We start from the raw sequence: 16,696 nt of genomic DNA on the forward strand, positions 1-16,696 counted from the left end.
TCACTTTGGGGGAAAAACTAGCAGGGGGTAGAGGAGTTATTACCCACTAAAGGAGAAAAAAAGAGATATTTTAACCAAATGCAGTGTTTGAATTCCGATTCAAATAAACCAAATGTAAACTGACTTTTTTTTAACAAATGGAGGAAAATCAGACGTGGATCAATATTAGTTAATATTAATTAATATTAATTAATGTTAATATTCCTGGGTGTGATCATGGTTAGTTTTTTTTTTTAAGATTTTTATTTATTTATTTGCCAGAGAGAGAGAGTGGCAGGCAGAGGGAGAGGGAGAAGCAGGAACCCCACGGAGCAGGGAGCCCATGCGGGACTGGATCCCAGGACCCTGGAATCACAACCTGATCTGAAGGCAGATGCTTAACTGACTGAGCCACCCAGGCATCCCGATAATGGTTATTTTGTAAAAGTGCTTACCTGTTAGAGATACATACTGAAGTATTAACTAAGAATGACCCAATGTCTAGGCTTTTCCTTAAAACACTTGCAGTGTATGCATGTGTACATAGACCCACACACAAAGAAGTTGTGGGAGTGATATATGAAACCAGATTTGCAGAAAGCAGATAATTACTGAAGGTGGGTGATGGGCACACAAGGGTTTATTACAGTCTTTTCTCTAATTTTGTATATGGCTTTAATTCCATGAATGACTTCAAAACATAAGGAAGCTGATGAAGGGGGAGCTGGAAAGAAATAAGATTTTTACCTCATAAACTGGCCCAATTTCATAATCTGTGAAAAATCCGATTGATGGTTTAGCTAGAAACACTGGAGTATCAGCACAACTGTGAGAGGGCAAATGAGGGGAGAAAGGCTGTTAGTTTCACCCATGTGATTTGTGCAAAAATACACCCAAACTGCCAAAGATAATCACAATATGTCATTTATTGGGTTTTGTTCCTATTGTTAAAGCAGGCAACGAAATAATTTTACCGTATGATAGAATCTTCGTGAAGATATGTGCAGCTGTGTGGTTCATTTTCAATATGCATATAGGAAGCTTCCACTCTGGAAGCTTCCACACCAGTATCCTGACTGGGTTTTTTATATAGGTGCTGTGTTTCTTTGCATATATTAGTCCAATTTTTCTTAATAAAAAAGATATCATTTGACTAATAAGTGTTAATCGTTTTAAGTCCCCTGAAACTATGAACCCATGAAACCATTCATTCACTTCATAAGGACAATTAATAAAATAAGCCAAAGGCACTCTGAAAAAAAATCACAATTTATATGTATTATTTGCAATTAATCAAATTTTAAATATTTTTATTTTTAGGGTCATATTCCAAGACATATGAGTGCAAGGGAAGAGAACAGACCAAGGCTACAGACCAAGACTGTTCAGATGAAAGCAGGGGACCAGCACTAACCCCTAATCCCTCAAAACCCCGGCAGGTCAGAAAAGCACAAACCCAGGCTTCTGGCAGATGTCCAAAGGCCAGGTCTGTGGGGAGCCTGAAGACCTGATCTGTTCTGATACTGACATCCCATTCTCCCACCTCCCCAGAAAGTCCAGACCAGACCCAGGACCTTCTGGGTTTACTCCCACACATCCAACTTTCTGATAAATCCAAGACAGGGAAAGACCCACCTCTGCTTCAAATCTCCACCCTGGAAGTCTCCTGTCAGTACTGGCTTCTTCGGAGGAAAGAGAAGAGACTTGCCTCCATAGGGAGTGTTAGGAGGGAAAAACCGAGGGTTTTTTAGGAAGTGGTTCCGACTCTCCATTCTGGCAAGCAGAAGTCGCTCCAGTTCTCTCTGAGGCACGTGTAAGTGGCTCATCCACTTTTTATTCTTGGTTGAACCTGCCTTCTTTGAAACACAAATAAATAGAGTCCATGACAGGCCAGGGGACTGTGTGTGCTGACATTGGGCCAACTGCATGACCCCCCAGTAAGCAACGCAATCTCTCCTATTTCGCTGCAGACCCGCAACTTCCTGTGTCACCGGGAACTCCTTCCCCTCGACGGCTCCCTGTGCCCACGGTCCCCACACACCGCCGAGCACGGGCTTCCACACCAACCTTGACGGCCTTGTGCTTGGCCTTTGAACACAAGTCCCCCATCAGGCTGTCCACAGTGTAGTCTAACTCGTCTTGAGACTTAATGAGCGTCTTCTTGCAGGAAGCCTCAAGCTTCTTGGTCAGGTGCTTCTTGGGGACGGACCGCTTCTCACAACTGAATGTGAGTTTTGAACATCCGGGGACGGAGACACCTATGGCACCAAGGAATCAAACTGAGCTGCCACAGACTGAAGTGGCCGTTTCTAAGATGACTATAAAACCACCAAGACCACATTTAGCTTGATACCTTCCCTTCAACTGTCACATTCACTACACTAGACATAACTGCTCTTTAACGTATAAAGTACTCCTGGAACTTATTCTATGTACTCGAGACTTAGGACTAGAGTGTTACATATTTGTTTGATTGTCGAACATGGTCAAAGAACATGAGTAGACTACTGTCTGTCTGTCTCACGCATTCCCCATATGTAAACTTGCTTTTCAAAAGCTCACATGAGGAATCAAAGTTTGTATTAGCTTTTTATGCCTCTAAGATCATCCCCAGAAGGTTAAAGGAGAACACCCATTGCTAGCAAGAACTGGTACCAGTACAATACCTGGTAAATCCCCAATGCATGTTAACTCTACCCTCACCTATCTGCATAAGATGGTGAATTCCCAACTAATTTTGCACTATTAAGTGGCTTAGTATCACGCGACGCTTACTTCTGCTCCCTCTCTCTGGCCTGCCCTCTCTACAGCTCAGGCTGTCAATGGAACTCTGTTCTCCTGAGCACCCTCAATTCTCTGGATCCCAGTCTTCCACCCCAAATGCCTTCTTAGCTCCAAAGCCTCAGAGGTCATCAAAGTCCCACTGACTGGGGTGCCTGGAGAGCTCATCTTCCAAACCTGGCACCACTGGGCCATCCGGATATGTGCCCAATGGATCCACAGAGCAACTTCTCCCTATCTATACAGACTCTGCCAAAAGTCTACCTCCCTGCTTAAACCCACAATCCAGCTCCCACCCCACTCACTCTCAGAAGATCCTGCCTCCTGCATCACAGGAAACTGGCCCGACATCACACATACGAATACACATCCTTCTCTGCCTTCCTATCCAGTCTGCCCACCAAACTCAAAGAAGGTACAGTTGCTCTTTTCCTACGTGGGGTATGGAAGAACCCCACGGTCCATGTTCTGGCTGCAGCAGGAAATTGCTCCTTTATCTATCTTCAGTCCCTCCCTCTCTTGGGTCATTCAACTACTTTTCTAAGCACTTTCATCTCTCTTGGTGTTGAATGGCTGACAAGGCGCAAATTCCACGTGGAGGAGTCAAGACTTTTGTCTTGCAGGTGTTAGGGAGTCAGAGAGGAAGTGGCCTGCTTAGAGCTGACCCTCCTAAGAGTCACTATCAAAATTAAACAAAAGGGGAAAAAAATCAATGAGGAAATGGCAGCAAAGGTGGCCAGAGTGGTCGCGTTCCTGAAGAACTTCCCGAGAATGAGAGCAGAGGCCCCAGCAGAGACAGAAGCCTTACCTTTAGGTGCAGAGCAAAATGGCACTCTGTCACTGTAGTAATCATCCGGGCAGATCAAATGGTGTTTCTGTAGCAACTCACTGTCTACACACCATCTGAACATAGTCTTTGCTACGTAGAAGGGAAGAAGAACAAAGGTGTTTGAAGCCAAACTGACGTTAAAGAACCTGCACCCCAAACTTTTTCATCCTCCAAATCTAAACCATCTTACAAAATTCTTTCCAAGGACCAAGAACAAATTTATAATGACATGCATGTGGTCATTTCGAGATTTCAGAAATTAATCAGCAAATGTTGACCAGCCACTTCACAGAGGCCAACCATTAGTCAGGGCTGTGCTGTGGTCTTATTTGAGCTAAAATACTGTGTGACTCAAGGAAAGGTCTATTAATAAAATATAATTAAGGACAGTATGGTAGATTAAAGAAATGGCCCCAATCCTTCACCCTTCTCTGTATCCACGCCCTTTGCCATAGGACTTTGCAGTTCCTTCTACTAGAGACAGAGTGCACTCCTTTGCCCTTGACTTTGGCCATGTGATGTGCTTTGGCCAATGAGATGTTGGCAGGGGTTTGCACAGCTGAGCCTTCTCTCTTGTGCCTTTGCCATCCTCATGAGAGAACTTCCCTGCCCTGCCTCTGAGAAGAGTTCCTGCCTCTTTATCTTGGACTCCAGCATGAATCCATGTGGAGCAGACTTGAGCCTAATTTGTAACAAGGAGGCAAGTTCAGCTGGGCCCACAGCTTAAAGCTGGTCTAGCCAGCCAAGCCCAGGTAGATCAGCCAACCCCCAACAGATCCACTGACACATGAGAGAGAAAATCTCCTTTAATAGAGTGAGAAGTTAGTCATTAATATTCATGGCTTATGAGCCAAGAAAAAATAGGAGAGACATATTATTTAGAGGTATCCAGAAGAAGTAAAGCTAAAAATGGCTACCTTTGGCAGGTGGGCTGAGATTGGGGGAGGTGACATGGAGGATTTTTTTCAATAGACTTTATTTTTTATTTTATTTTATTTTATTTTATTTTTTAAAGATTTTACTTATTTCTTTGTCAGAGAGAGAGAGAGAATGAGCACAAGCAGGGGAAGGCAGGCAGACGGAGAAGCAGGCTCCCTGCTGAGCAAGGAGCCCGATGCGGGACTCGATCCCAGGACTCTGGGATCACGACCTGAGCCAAAGGCAGATGTTTAACTGACTGAGCCACTCAGACATCCCTAGACTTTATTTCTTAGAGCACTTTTTGGTTCACAGAAAAATTGGGTGGAATGGAGATGTCCCATGGAGCCCCTGGCCCCACACATGCACAGCCACCCCCACCATCAACACACCCCACCAGAGTGGTACATCTGTTCCAACTGATGATCCCACACTGACACACTGTTATCATACAGAGTCCATACTTTACATTACAGTTCACTCTTGGTGTTGGAGATCTATGGGTTTGGACAACTTTATAATGACATGCATGGGTAGAGGCTTTTTATATTTCATTAGAAGCTTTTCTAAACTATTTGATTTTTTTAAAACCATGAATGTTAACACTTTGATAAAAACTCAGGAATAAATAAGATGAATGGAAGACTCAGGAAGTTTTCAAACTTCGTTGCTTGCTCCATTAACCAACATGGCCTTGCCCTTCAGAGGTTTCCTATAACCAAGGGTGAGACAAGCGAAGAATAAATGTTTCTCCCATAATATTTGTTAATTTAGGAATTTCAAGGTTTGGCTTAGTTCCTTTTATAGTCAGGGTTCAGCAAGGAAAACAGAAATCACTCTCTGTATGTCATATATAAAGGGGCTGAATGCAGGGGACTGTGGAATGGGAGATCGAAGGTCAGGGAGACTATCACTACCAACTTAAGACAGCAGCACTGAGGGAGGGGCTTCTCAAGAAGTTATCTGGAAGCTGCTGTGAAACTCAGAGCTGCTCAGTCATCTGCCTGCTACTGCTTCTGGAGAGTAGTGATCTCCTCCTCCTCCAAAACTCACCAAGAGCCTTTCATGAGTGACCTAACATGGAACCATGGGGAAAAGTTGCATTCTGGGAAATGCCTCGCCTCTCCTTTGCAATACAGAGACCTCAAGATCTCTACTTCTGCTACTTTTGAAATAAAAGAGAAACGTTAGCAGAAGGCTGAGAAACCAGGGCAGATAATGTCTGATTATAACAACATTGTCTTGGGTAAAAAGACAAAATGAAGGTCATTGAAAAACTCCCCTGACTCGGGTTTGTTTCTCAGTTCGCAGTGTTTTATTTCACTTTCATTTAAAAACAACCAAACAATTATTTCATCCCCCTTGATCTCTAGCCAATAGAATCCTAGGAACAGTGTTGGACTCCCGGGATTCGGGGGACAACAGGCAACCAATAATAGCTCCTGAGAATCTGCTACCAACAATCTCTGCCGAATCCACAATGGAGCGAGGGTCCTGGCAGCTACATGACTCTGCTCTGGAGGCGGAGGAACAGGAGATGCGGAATACAACTGAATGTTCACTGTCTGCTGTGCTGAGCCTCCGAGGTGGCAGGCCTGACCAAGTCCAGGGCCTCGCGCCCAGAGCCACGCCCTGCGGGAAGTCACCGACACCTGTGTGACATCCTGCCTGGTCTGGTCAACAATCCTTCCTCCCGCTCCTGGTAGAAGAGAGGCGGGCTCTGACAGCAGACTCACTCAAGTCCAAACCTGGCTCCCAGCCCTTCTGTGTTGTGGGAATTTAGGGAAGTCATTTGATCCTTTCTCTCAGTTTCCTGCAGCTATAAAATGGAGAGAAAACCTACCTCACAGGTTTTGGAAGGATTCAGTGGGATAACCCATACAAAGCATCTTGCATAGCATCTGGTCCCTAGTAGGACCCCATAAGTCTAATGCCTGTCCAAGCCAATACACCTTCCGCTTCTCCTTCCCTCGGGGCCACAGATACGCTGGGTCTCCTGACCCTAAAAGCACAGTCCCCACTGCCTATTGCACTGGAAAATGATGACTTTCAAAGATGCAGGAGGATAGATCAAAGTCTTTGGGGACAATAAAAGGAACCAGGCCTTCTTGGAGAAATGGCTGATTCCAGGTCTGGGGCAATAAGATAAGCCTGGAACATTTGACCATTCCAGGAAATAAGGAAGTTATCAAAGACAACTGCTATTGTATCAAAAGAGTTAGGAGAGAACTTGAAAAGGCTCTAACTGGCCAAAGACGGGACAACTTGAGCATTAATAAAGATAATAAATAGAACTGTAGTTATGAAATCCATGAGTTCATAATGATACTGAAAATCAACCAACAAACCTCTTTGGTCACCTTTGGAAGATGCTAGGGGAACGAACTCATTATTTTAAAAACTGGCAAATAGGGGTACCTGGGTGGCTCAGTCGGTTAAACGTCTGCCTTCGGCTCAGGTCATGATCCCAGGGTCCTGGGATCGAGCCCCGCATCAGGCTTCTGTCAGTGGGGAGTCTGCTTCTCCCTCCCCCTCTGCCTGCCATGCCCCCTGTTTGTGCTCTCTCTCTCTGTCAAATAAATAAATAAAATATTTAAAAAATAATAAAAATAATAAAAATAAAAACTGGCAAATAAGGGGAAAGAATCCTGCCCATTCATACCTTGGGGTAATCATAGTAGTAGCTGAAAAGTTTCTCTTTATGGAAGTACCAGTACCATTAGCATTTTGTCCTAATTTACAACCCCTAATGAAATAATAGATCCAGGCAAAGGCCACCAGCATCACGGAGGGAGAGACATCAGACATCACATACCTCCTGAAGACAGCACACAGCACAACCTACGAAGTGGTCTTGCCCCTTCCTCCACAAAAAAACTGAGCCTAAACCTTACGAAGTCTCTAGAACTAATTACTGAATTGCAGGAAACACAGGAACCAGGAAGACAGGTTAAACGACACCACAATGTTGAAATCAGCAAAATCTAGACTACAGACAAGTCTATAGGAAGAACAATCCAATTCCTTTAGCAAATAAATTGATAATGGAGGTGACTGACTGAAATAAAGGCTTTTCCGTGAATGCTGGCAGTGATGGAGCTTTGAGAAGGAGAATCGGCGAAATCTGAGGCTACCTCTCCACGAACACTCATCCTTTATAATTTAATTCGGAGAATTTAATGTAGACAAACCCCAGCAGATGCCAACTTGACCAGGTGATCCAGGTTAATAACACCTGTGCCTTCTGACCGCTGCGGCGAGGAGAGGGCCCCACCACTTCTGTGGTATTGCTGCCCAGAACGAGTCTGAGTCTGGTCACAAGGGAACAGGAGAGTCATCTATGGAACGAAAGACCATCCAGGAACCATCAAGAGGGGACTCTGTGACGACCGGAGCAGGAAGCACCAGAAATCCTCTCCGCACTTAGGCAACAACTGCACTGGCAGAAGCACTCTAATGTAACTAGTTTGGAACCCTGGAGTCTAGGGAAGACTTGGAGGTCAATCCAACTCTTAGCAGAGTAGCAGCTACCCAGCCCCCATCCAACTCCTATGGCGAGCATCTGTGCACACGTTCCTGGCGCAGCCTGCGTAGTTTGTGGGAGCCTGGGTGAGCAAAAAGGACTCCGTCTTCCAAATACCAGGGACCTGTGCTCTGATTTCCTATTACCGCTTCTGATCACAGAGGTGTAGACAGAGGCCAGCAGCCTCCACTGATGCAAGCCCCTCCTCCTGCAGCAGAAGACACTTCTAGGCTTTTTTTTTTTTTTAATTTGTAGGCAATTTAAAGGGCCCGGTCCCTTTTTCCTCTCCTTGACCTTCCTTTTTCAAACCCTTTTGGGAACCAGATATTAAAGACTAGGACATTCAAAAACAACTGCAGATGTGGGGAAAATTAGAACATGACTGCACATGCCCAGGGAAAAGCTCAGAAAAGACCTGAGAAGACCTTAAGTGTACACCTCAGGCTGACTCTTGGCACAGACAGCCTACAATTAAAACAAAAACAAAACCAATAAACAAAAATGGCAAGAAGGGGGAGAATCTGATTTCTGGAGTTCACACATTATTAGATTCAAATATCCAGTTTTTAATTTAAAAAAATCACAAAATTTTTTAGATCATTATCTCAGCGCTCCATTTTACAATGAGAGATAACCATGTCTGGGACAACAATAACCGTATTTATTTGAACTTTGTATTCATACACAGTGCTTCACTATTTTTTAACATTATATAATCTTTGCTATAACCACAAAAGCGAGTTTTAACATTCTTCCCCTTTAGAGATGAGAGGGCTGAGCCACATAAAAAGCTGTTTCCTAGCTTATCAAATTTAAGTCTTTACCAGAATATCCACCATGTTCTACATCCTAAGAAATGAACTTGAAAATGCTCATGCTATCTTAGGTTTCCTTAGATATGTCACCTCTGCCTGTACTCTTGTACAACTGAAACAATATCAAAATAAGAGTAACCCAAGAATGTTTAATTTCATGATCTCAGGGTCCTGGGATCGGGCCTCGCATCGGGCTCCCTGCTCAGCGGGGAGTCTGCTCCTCCCCTCTCCAGCTCATGCTCTCTCTCTGTCTCTCAAATAAATGAAATCTTAAAAAAAAGAATTGTTAGTTTATGCTTCTGGGCACACAATGCATAAAGATATAATTCTGTGACATGTAATTTTGTGACATCAACAACCTAACAGGGTGGGGATGGAGCTGTAAAGAAGCAGAGTTTTTGTATGTTACTGAAGTTAAACTGGTATAAATTCAAATTAGAGTGTTATAACTTTAGGTTGTTAAATGTAATCCCTATGGTAATCACAAAAAAACCAGTTTATATACACAAAAGAAATTAAAAAGGAATTTAAACATTTCACAGACACACACACAAAAACTGACCCAACACAAAAGAAGATAGTAATGCAGGAAATAAGAGATAAAAGATCTATAAGGCATATAGAAAAAATAACAAAATGACAGAAGTCCCTCCTTATCAGTAGTTACTGTAAATGTAAATAGATTAAACTCCCCAATCAAAGGACAGGTTGGTAGAATGGCTAAAAAGACATGATCCAACTATATGCTGTCTATAATGGACTCACTTTAGATCCAAGACACAAACAGAATGTAAGTGAAAGGATGAAAAAAGATTCCATGCAAATAGTAACCAAAAAGTAACTGATAGTATTCCATGCAAAAACACCAAAAAGGGTGGCTACTCTAATATCAGACAAAATAGGCTTTAAAACCAAAAGTTTCCAAGACACAAAGAAGGACATTATATACTAATAAAAGGTTCAATATAACAATAAGATAGAACAATTATAAATATTTAAACACTTAAGGACAGGTCATCAAAATAATGAAGCAAAAATTGACAGAATTGAGGAGAGAAATAGACAGTTCTACAATACTAGTTGGAGCCTTCCGTACCCCTTTTACAATAACAGATAGAAAAACAGACAGGAAATAGGTAAAGAAACAGAGGACTTGAAGAACACAATAGACCAAGTAGATCTAACAGACAGAACACTGCCTAACAAGAGCAGCTTAATGTTCTTCTCCAGTGCACATGGGACATTTCCCAGATCATATGTAAGGCCACAAATTGAACCCCAGTAGATTTTAAAGGATAGATATCATACAAGTATCTTCTCTGACAACAATGGGATGAAGTTAGAAATCAGTAATGGTAGGAAACTGGAAAATTCACCAAATTGTGGAAATTAAACAACACACTTTTTTTTTTTTTTTTTTTTTTTAAAGATTTTATTTATTTGCGAGAGAGACAATGAGAGACAGAGAGCATGAGAGGGAGGAGGGTCAGAGGGAGAAGCAGACTCCCTGCTGAGCAGGGAGCCCGATGTGGGACTCGATCCTGGGACTCCAGGATCATGACCTGAGCCGAAGGCAGTCGCTTAACCAACTGAGCCACCCAGGCGCCCCTAAACAACACACTTTTAAACAACCAACGGATCAAAGAAGAAATCACAATTACAATTAGAGGAATTAGAATTAGAAACTACTTAGAGACAAATAGGAATTAGAAACTACTTAGAGACAAATAATGAAAGCGAGAACATAACACACCAGAACTTACAGTACACGGTGAAAGTGGTGCCAAGGAGGAAACTTACAGCTATAAACACATTTAAAAACAAGAAAGATCTCAAATCAGCAATCTAACTTTAGAACTTAAGAAACTAGAAAAACTAAACCCAAAGCTAGATGAAGGAAATAACAAAGACTAGAGCACAGATAAATACAGAACAGATAAACAACAGAGAAAACCAATGAACCTAAAAGTTGGTTCTTCAGAAAAATCAACAAAATTGACAAAACTTTAGCTAGATCAACTAAGAGAAAGAGAAGACCCAAATGACTAAAATCAGACATGAAAGTGGGGATGTTACCACTGATTCCACAGAAATAAAAAGGATTATAAAAGAGTACTAGAAACAATTCTACACCAACAAATTGGATAACGCAGATAAAATGGACAAATTCCTAGAAATATGAAACCTACAAAGACAAAATCCCAAAAAATAGAAAATCTGAATTGACCTACAACCAGTAAGGAGATTCAATCAGTAATCAAAAGTCTCCCCCTCCCAAAAAATGTTTTGGACCTGGTGGTTTCACTGGTGAATTCTACCAAACATTTAAAGAAATAATACCAACTCTTCTTAAGTTAAAAAAAAAAAGAGTTACACATTCTATAAGGTCAGGATTACCCTGATACCAAAGCCAGACAAAGACACTACAAAACAACAACAACAACAACAAAACTACAGACCAATATCTCTTACAAACCTCAATGCAAAAGTCCTCAGCAAAATACTAGCAAATCGAATCCTGCAGCTTATTGAATGGATTATATACCATGACCAAGTGAGATCTGCTCCCGGAAAGCAAGGGTAGTTCAACATATGAAAACTAATCAGTGTAATACGCCACATTAGTGGAGTGAAGGGAAAAAAATCATATGATCATCTCAACTGATGCAGAAATAACAGTAAACAAAATTCAATGCCCTTTCATGATAAAAACACTAAAAAAGTTAGGACTTGGAGGAAACTACCCTAACATAATAAAATCCACAGATAGAAAACCAGTAGCAAACATCATACTCAATGGTAAAAGACCGAAAGCTTTTCCTCTAAGATTAGGAACAAGGCAAGGATGCCTGCTTTCATTACTTCTAGTCAGCTTAGTGCTGGAAGTTCTAACTGGAGCAATTAGGCAAAAAGAAAAAGGAATCCAAATTGGAAAGGAAGAAGTAAATTCATGTGTTTGCAGATGATATGATCTTATATGTAGAAAACCCTAAAAGTCCCACAAAAAAAAAAAAAAACCTGTTAGAATAAATGAATTTCAGCAAAATAACAGGACACAAAGTCAACATGCAAAAATCAGTTGCATTTCTATCAGTAATGAACGATCTGGAAAGGAAATTATGGAAACAATTCCATTTAAAATAGCATCAAAAAGAATACAATACTTAAAAGTTAGCTAAAAAGGTGAAAGACTTTTACAATGAAAAGTACAAAACATTGCTGAAAGAAATTAAAGATGACATAAATAAATGGAAACATATTCCATGCTTGTGGATTAGAAGATTTAATACTAAAATGTCAATACTACCCAAAGTGATCTACAGATTCAGTACAATCCCTATCAAAATCCCAATGATGTTCTTTGCAGAAATAGGAAAACCCATTCTAAAATTCATATGGAATCTCAAGGAATCCCCAATAGCCAAAACAATCTTGAAAAAGAACAAACAAAACCAGAGGATTCACACTTCCTAATTTAAAAACTTACTGCAGGGGCACCTGGGTGGCTCAGTCAGTTATGCATGTCTGCCTTCGGCTCAGGTCATGATCCCAGGGTCCTGGGATCAAGCCCCACATTGGGCTCCCGGCTCAGCGGGGAGCCTGCTTCTCCCTCTCCTCCCTGCTCGTGCTCTCTCTCACTATCTCTGTCTCTCTCTCTCTAATAAATAAACTCTTAAAAAAATTCTTAACCCACTCCCCCCCAAAAAACTTACTGCAAAGCTATGGTTATCAAAATAATATGGTACTGGCATAACGATAGACATATAAAGAAATGGAATAGAATAAAAAGCCCAGAAATAAACCCTCACATATATGGTCAAATGATTTTTGACAAGGATACCAAGACCATTCAATGAGGAAAGAACAGTCTTTTCAACAAAAGATGCTGGGGAAAGTAGATATCCTCATGCAAAAGAATGAAGTTGGACCCTTATCTAACATCATATCAAAGTTAGTCAAAGATCTTTGTCTTTCTCTTTCTGACTTATTGTACTTAGCATTATACCCCCTAGGTCTATCCACGTTGTTGCAAATGGCAAGATCCATGCTTTTTTATGGCTGAGTAATATTCCATTGCATATACGTACCACATCTTCTTTATCCATTCATCTATTGATGGACACTTGGGCGCTTCCATATCTTGGCTCTTGTAAATAATGCTACAATAAGCATTTGATTTCACTCATATGTGGAATTTCAGAAACAAAACAAATGAGCAAAGAAAAAAAGACAAATAAAAAACCAGACTCTTAAATACAGAGAAAAAACTGATGGTTGCCAAAGGGAAGGTGGGTGGGGTGGTGAGTGAAATGAAAGGGATTAAGAGTACACTTATCGTGAGTCACTGCATCTCTCAGTCTGACTTCATGCCAAGGAGTTAAAGTAATTTCATCACTTCTAACTCATGAACTTAATGAGGCACCTATGGTGTTACTCAACAGGAAACCATTTGCATCTTGGGATAGATATTTTGTTATGTGGAACCATCTTAAGCACTGCAGCGTGTCTTAGCATCCCTGACCCATGGAGTACTAAAAGCCAGGAACACAACCCACCCCCTTTACTGGCACACCAAAGATGCTTCCAAACATTTCTTCATGCCCCCTAGGAGGACAGCACTGCCCCAAGGTTAGAACTACTGAAGACGCTCTAATGTTAAGTATATCCTTCCCTACCCAAAAAACTCAAACCTGTATCTTTCTTTATTTGAATGGTGTATCAGCCACTCCAAGTTATAAATTCCACTTTGACTAAAAGACCTCCCACCACTTACTAGCTGGGTGACCTTGAACAAGGTAGCGAAACTTGTGGAGTCTCAGTTTCATCTGCAAGATAAGGATGAAGCTTACTTAACTCAGAGCAGTAAGCTTCAGTGCAGAGGCAAATCTTCCTTCCTGAGCTTCCCCCCAGCTCCTCTCCCTTTCGTTATGGCTCAGAGAACATGGTGAGATCACTGCCTAATTCACCTGCCACAAAGTTAAGGAGCAAGGATGTGTAAAGAATTGTGGGGAGGGGCGCCTGGGTGGCTCAGCTGGTTAAGCGACTGCCTTCAGCTCAGGTCATGATCCCAGGGTCCTGGGATCGAGTCCCGCATCGGGCTCCCTGCTCTGCGGGGAGCCTGCTTCTCCCTCTCCCATTCCCCCTGCTTGTGTTCCCTCTCTCGCTGTGTCTCTCTCTGTCAAATAAATAAATAAAATCTTAAAAAAAAAAAAAAGAATTGTGGGGAGAGGCTGAGTCCAGCTTTAGTGTAATTATCTTTGATGATACAAACAGCAAGGTAAGTGCTAGTCCTCTGGCGGGATACATAGGTGGCTTTCCAATTTTGTAATGGAGAATTTTCTTCACACTGGTGCTTAATGCCATTTGCTTTTACTAAACACAAAATATGCGTCTTGGCTATTTTGGAACATCTTGTACATTAAGATTCCTTAAGAATTTGTAGAAGCTAGTTCCATTAAGCACAAAATTTTATTTAGAGCCAATAAAACAGACTCAATTTCAAAAGAAAAGGGGAGGGGTACACTTATCATGATGAGCACTAAGTAATGTATAGAATTGTTGAATCATTACATTGTACACCTGAAGCTAATATAACCCTGTACGTTAATTATACTCCAATTAAAAAATTTAAGCAAAGACCGGGGCGCCTGGGTGGCTCAGTCGTTGAGCGTCTGCCTTCGGCTCAGGTCATGATCCCCGGGTCATGGGATCGAGCCCCACATCGGGCTCCCTGCTCAGCGGGAAGCCTGCTTCTCCCTCTCCCACTCCTCCTGCTTGTGTTTCCTCTCTCGCTGTCTCTCTATCTGTCAGATAAATAAATAAAATTAAAAAAAAAATTTAAGCAAAGACCTAAATGTACGACCTAAAATAATAAACCCTTAGAAGAAAATATAGGGCAAAAGTTTCACAGCATTGGACTTGACAATGATTTCTTATAGGCCTTGATATGACACCAAGGCACAGGCAACAATTTAAAAATGATTAAAACATGGGTTTGAAAGGACATTTTTCCAAAGAAGATACACAAATGGCCATAAGTCCATAAAAAGATGCTCAATATCACTAATGAGGAAGGAAATGCAAATCAAAACTACAATAAGATACCACCTCACACTCATTAGAAGAGCTACTATCAAAAAAAAAAAACAAACCAAAAAACAGAAAATAACAAGTGTTGGCAAGGATGTGGAGAAATGGAAATCCTGGTGCACTCTTGGTGGGAATGTGAAAATGATACAGCTGTTGTGGGAAACAGTATGGTGGTTCCTCAAAAAATTAAAAATAGAACTACCATATGACCCAGCAATTCCCCTTTTGGGTATACACCCAAAAGAATTGAAAGCAGGGTCTCAAAGAGACATCTGTACACCCTGTTCAGAGCATTACTCATGATAGCCAAAATGTGGAAGCAACCCAACTGACCATCAATGCATGAATGGATAAGCAAAATGTGGTACATACATATGACAGAATACTATTCGGTCTTAAAAAGAAAGGAAATTCTGACACAGGCTACAACACGGGTGAACCTTACGGACATTAAGCTAAGTGAAATAAGCCAGTCAAAGAGACAAATATTGTATGATTCTACTTGTATGAGGTACTTTGAGTAGTCTAAATTGTAAAGACAGGGGCGCCTGGGTGGCTTAGTCAGTTAAGTGTCTGCCTTCATCTAAGGTCATGATCTCAGGGTCCCGGGATTGAGCCCCATGTCGGGCTCCCTGCTCAGCAGGGAGTCTGCTTCTACCTCTGCCTCTCCCTGTGCTCTTGCTTGCTCTCTCTCTCTGTCAAACGAATAAATAAAATCTTAAAAAAAAAAATAAGTTGTAAAGACAGAAAGTAGAATGGTGGTTGCCAGGGGCTGGGGTAAGGGTATGGGAAGTTATTGCTTAATGGGTACAGAGTTTTAGTTTTGCAAAATGAAAAGAGTTCTGGGGATGGAGGGTGGTGATGTTCATACAACATTATGCATGTACTTGATACCACTGAACTGTCCACTTAAAAATAGGTAAGATGGTAAATTTTATGCATCCTTAGGCACAATAAAAAAATTGGGGGAGAGAAACACAACTGTCAAGAACATGAAAGACAATTATGTAATGAAAAGTCACCGAAATAAAAGGCACAGCATAGGGAATGCAGTCAATGACATTGTGATTGTGAGGTATGGGCAGATGGTACCTACACGTGTGGTGAGCATGGCATAATGCATAAACTTGTCAAATCACTAAGTTGTACACATGAAACTAATGTAACATTGCGTGTCAATTGTACTCAAATAAAAAAGAATTTTTTTGAGAGGTTGAAAGAGAGAGGAGGGGCAGAGGGGGAGAAAGAGAGAGAGGGACATGAAGAGAGAAAGAATTTCAAGCAGGCTCCTCGCCCAGCATCGAGCCCTTGGCTCAATCCCACAACACTGAGATCATGACCTGATGATCAAATCAAGAGTCAGACACTTAACTGACTGAGCCACCCTGGTGCCCCAGAAAAGAAATTTTCTTAAAGAACATGAAAGACAAGAAAAGATCAAGACATTCTTTCAAACTGAAGACTCTAAAAATGGGTCTTTTTTTAAAGATTTTATTTATTTGATAGAGATGGAGAGCACACAACCAGGGGGAGCGGCTGGTAGAGGGAGAGGGAGAAGCAGACTCCCCACTGAGCAGGGAGCCCGATGTGGGACTTGATCCCAGGATCCTGGGATCATGACCTGAGTCGAAGGCAGATGCTTAACTGACTGAGCCACCCAGGCACCCCTTAAAATGGGTCTTGACAATCACATGCAACATGACTTCCTAGACAGAGTCTTGGACCAGAGAAGAGAAAGAGCCACTGTGGGACAGCTGGTGA

General features: G+C 41.7%; 1 protein-coding gene across 1 annotated transcript in view; it reads right to left on the reverse strand.

Annotated features, from left to right (window-relative positions):
* The window catches only part of DLEC1 (DLEC1 cilia and flagella associated protein), a 73,148-nt gene that overhangs the window by 54,712 nt on the left and 1,740 nt on the right, over positions 1-16,696 (reverse strand). The window contains exons 3-6 of the mRNA XM_044920680.1: positions 3,569-3,679; positions 2,047-2,237; positions 1,615-1,835; positions 727-805 (exon numbers count right to left, since the gene is read on the reverse strand). Of these exons, the coding sequence (XP_044776615.1) occupies positions 727-805; positions 1,615-1,835; positions 2,047-2,237; positions 3,569-3,679 (602 nt within the window). The remainder of the gene's footprint in view (positions 1-726; positions 806-1,614; positions 1,836-2,046; positions 2,238-3,568; positions 3,680-16,696) is intronic.

The sequence above is a fragment of the Neomonachus schauinslandi genome, chromosome 1 (genome assembly GCF_002201575.2).
Source record: "Neomonachus schauinslandi chromosome 1, ASM220157v2, whole genome shotgun sequence".
Lineage (NCBI taxonomy): Eukaryota > Metazoa > Chordata > Mammalia > Carnivora > Phocidae > Neomonachus > Neomonachus schauinslandi.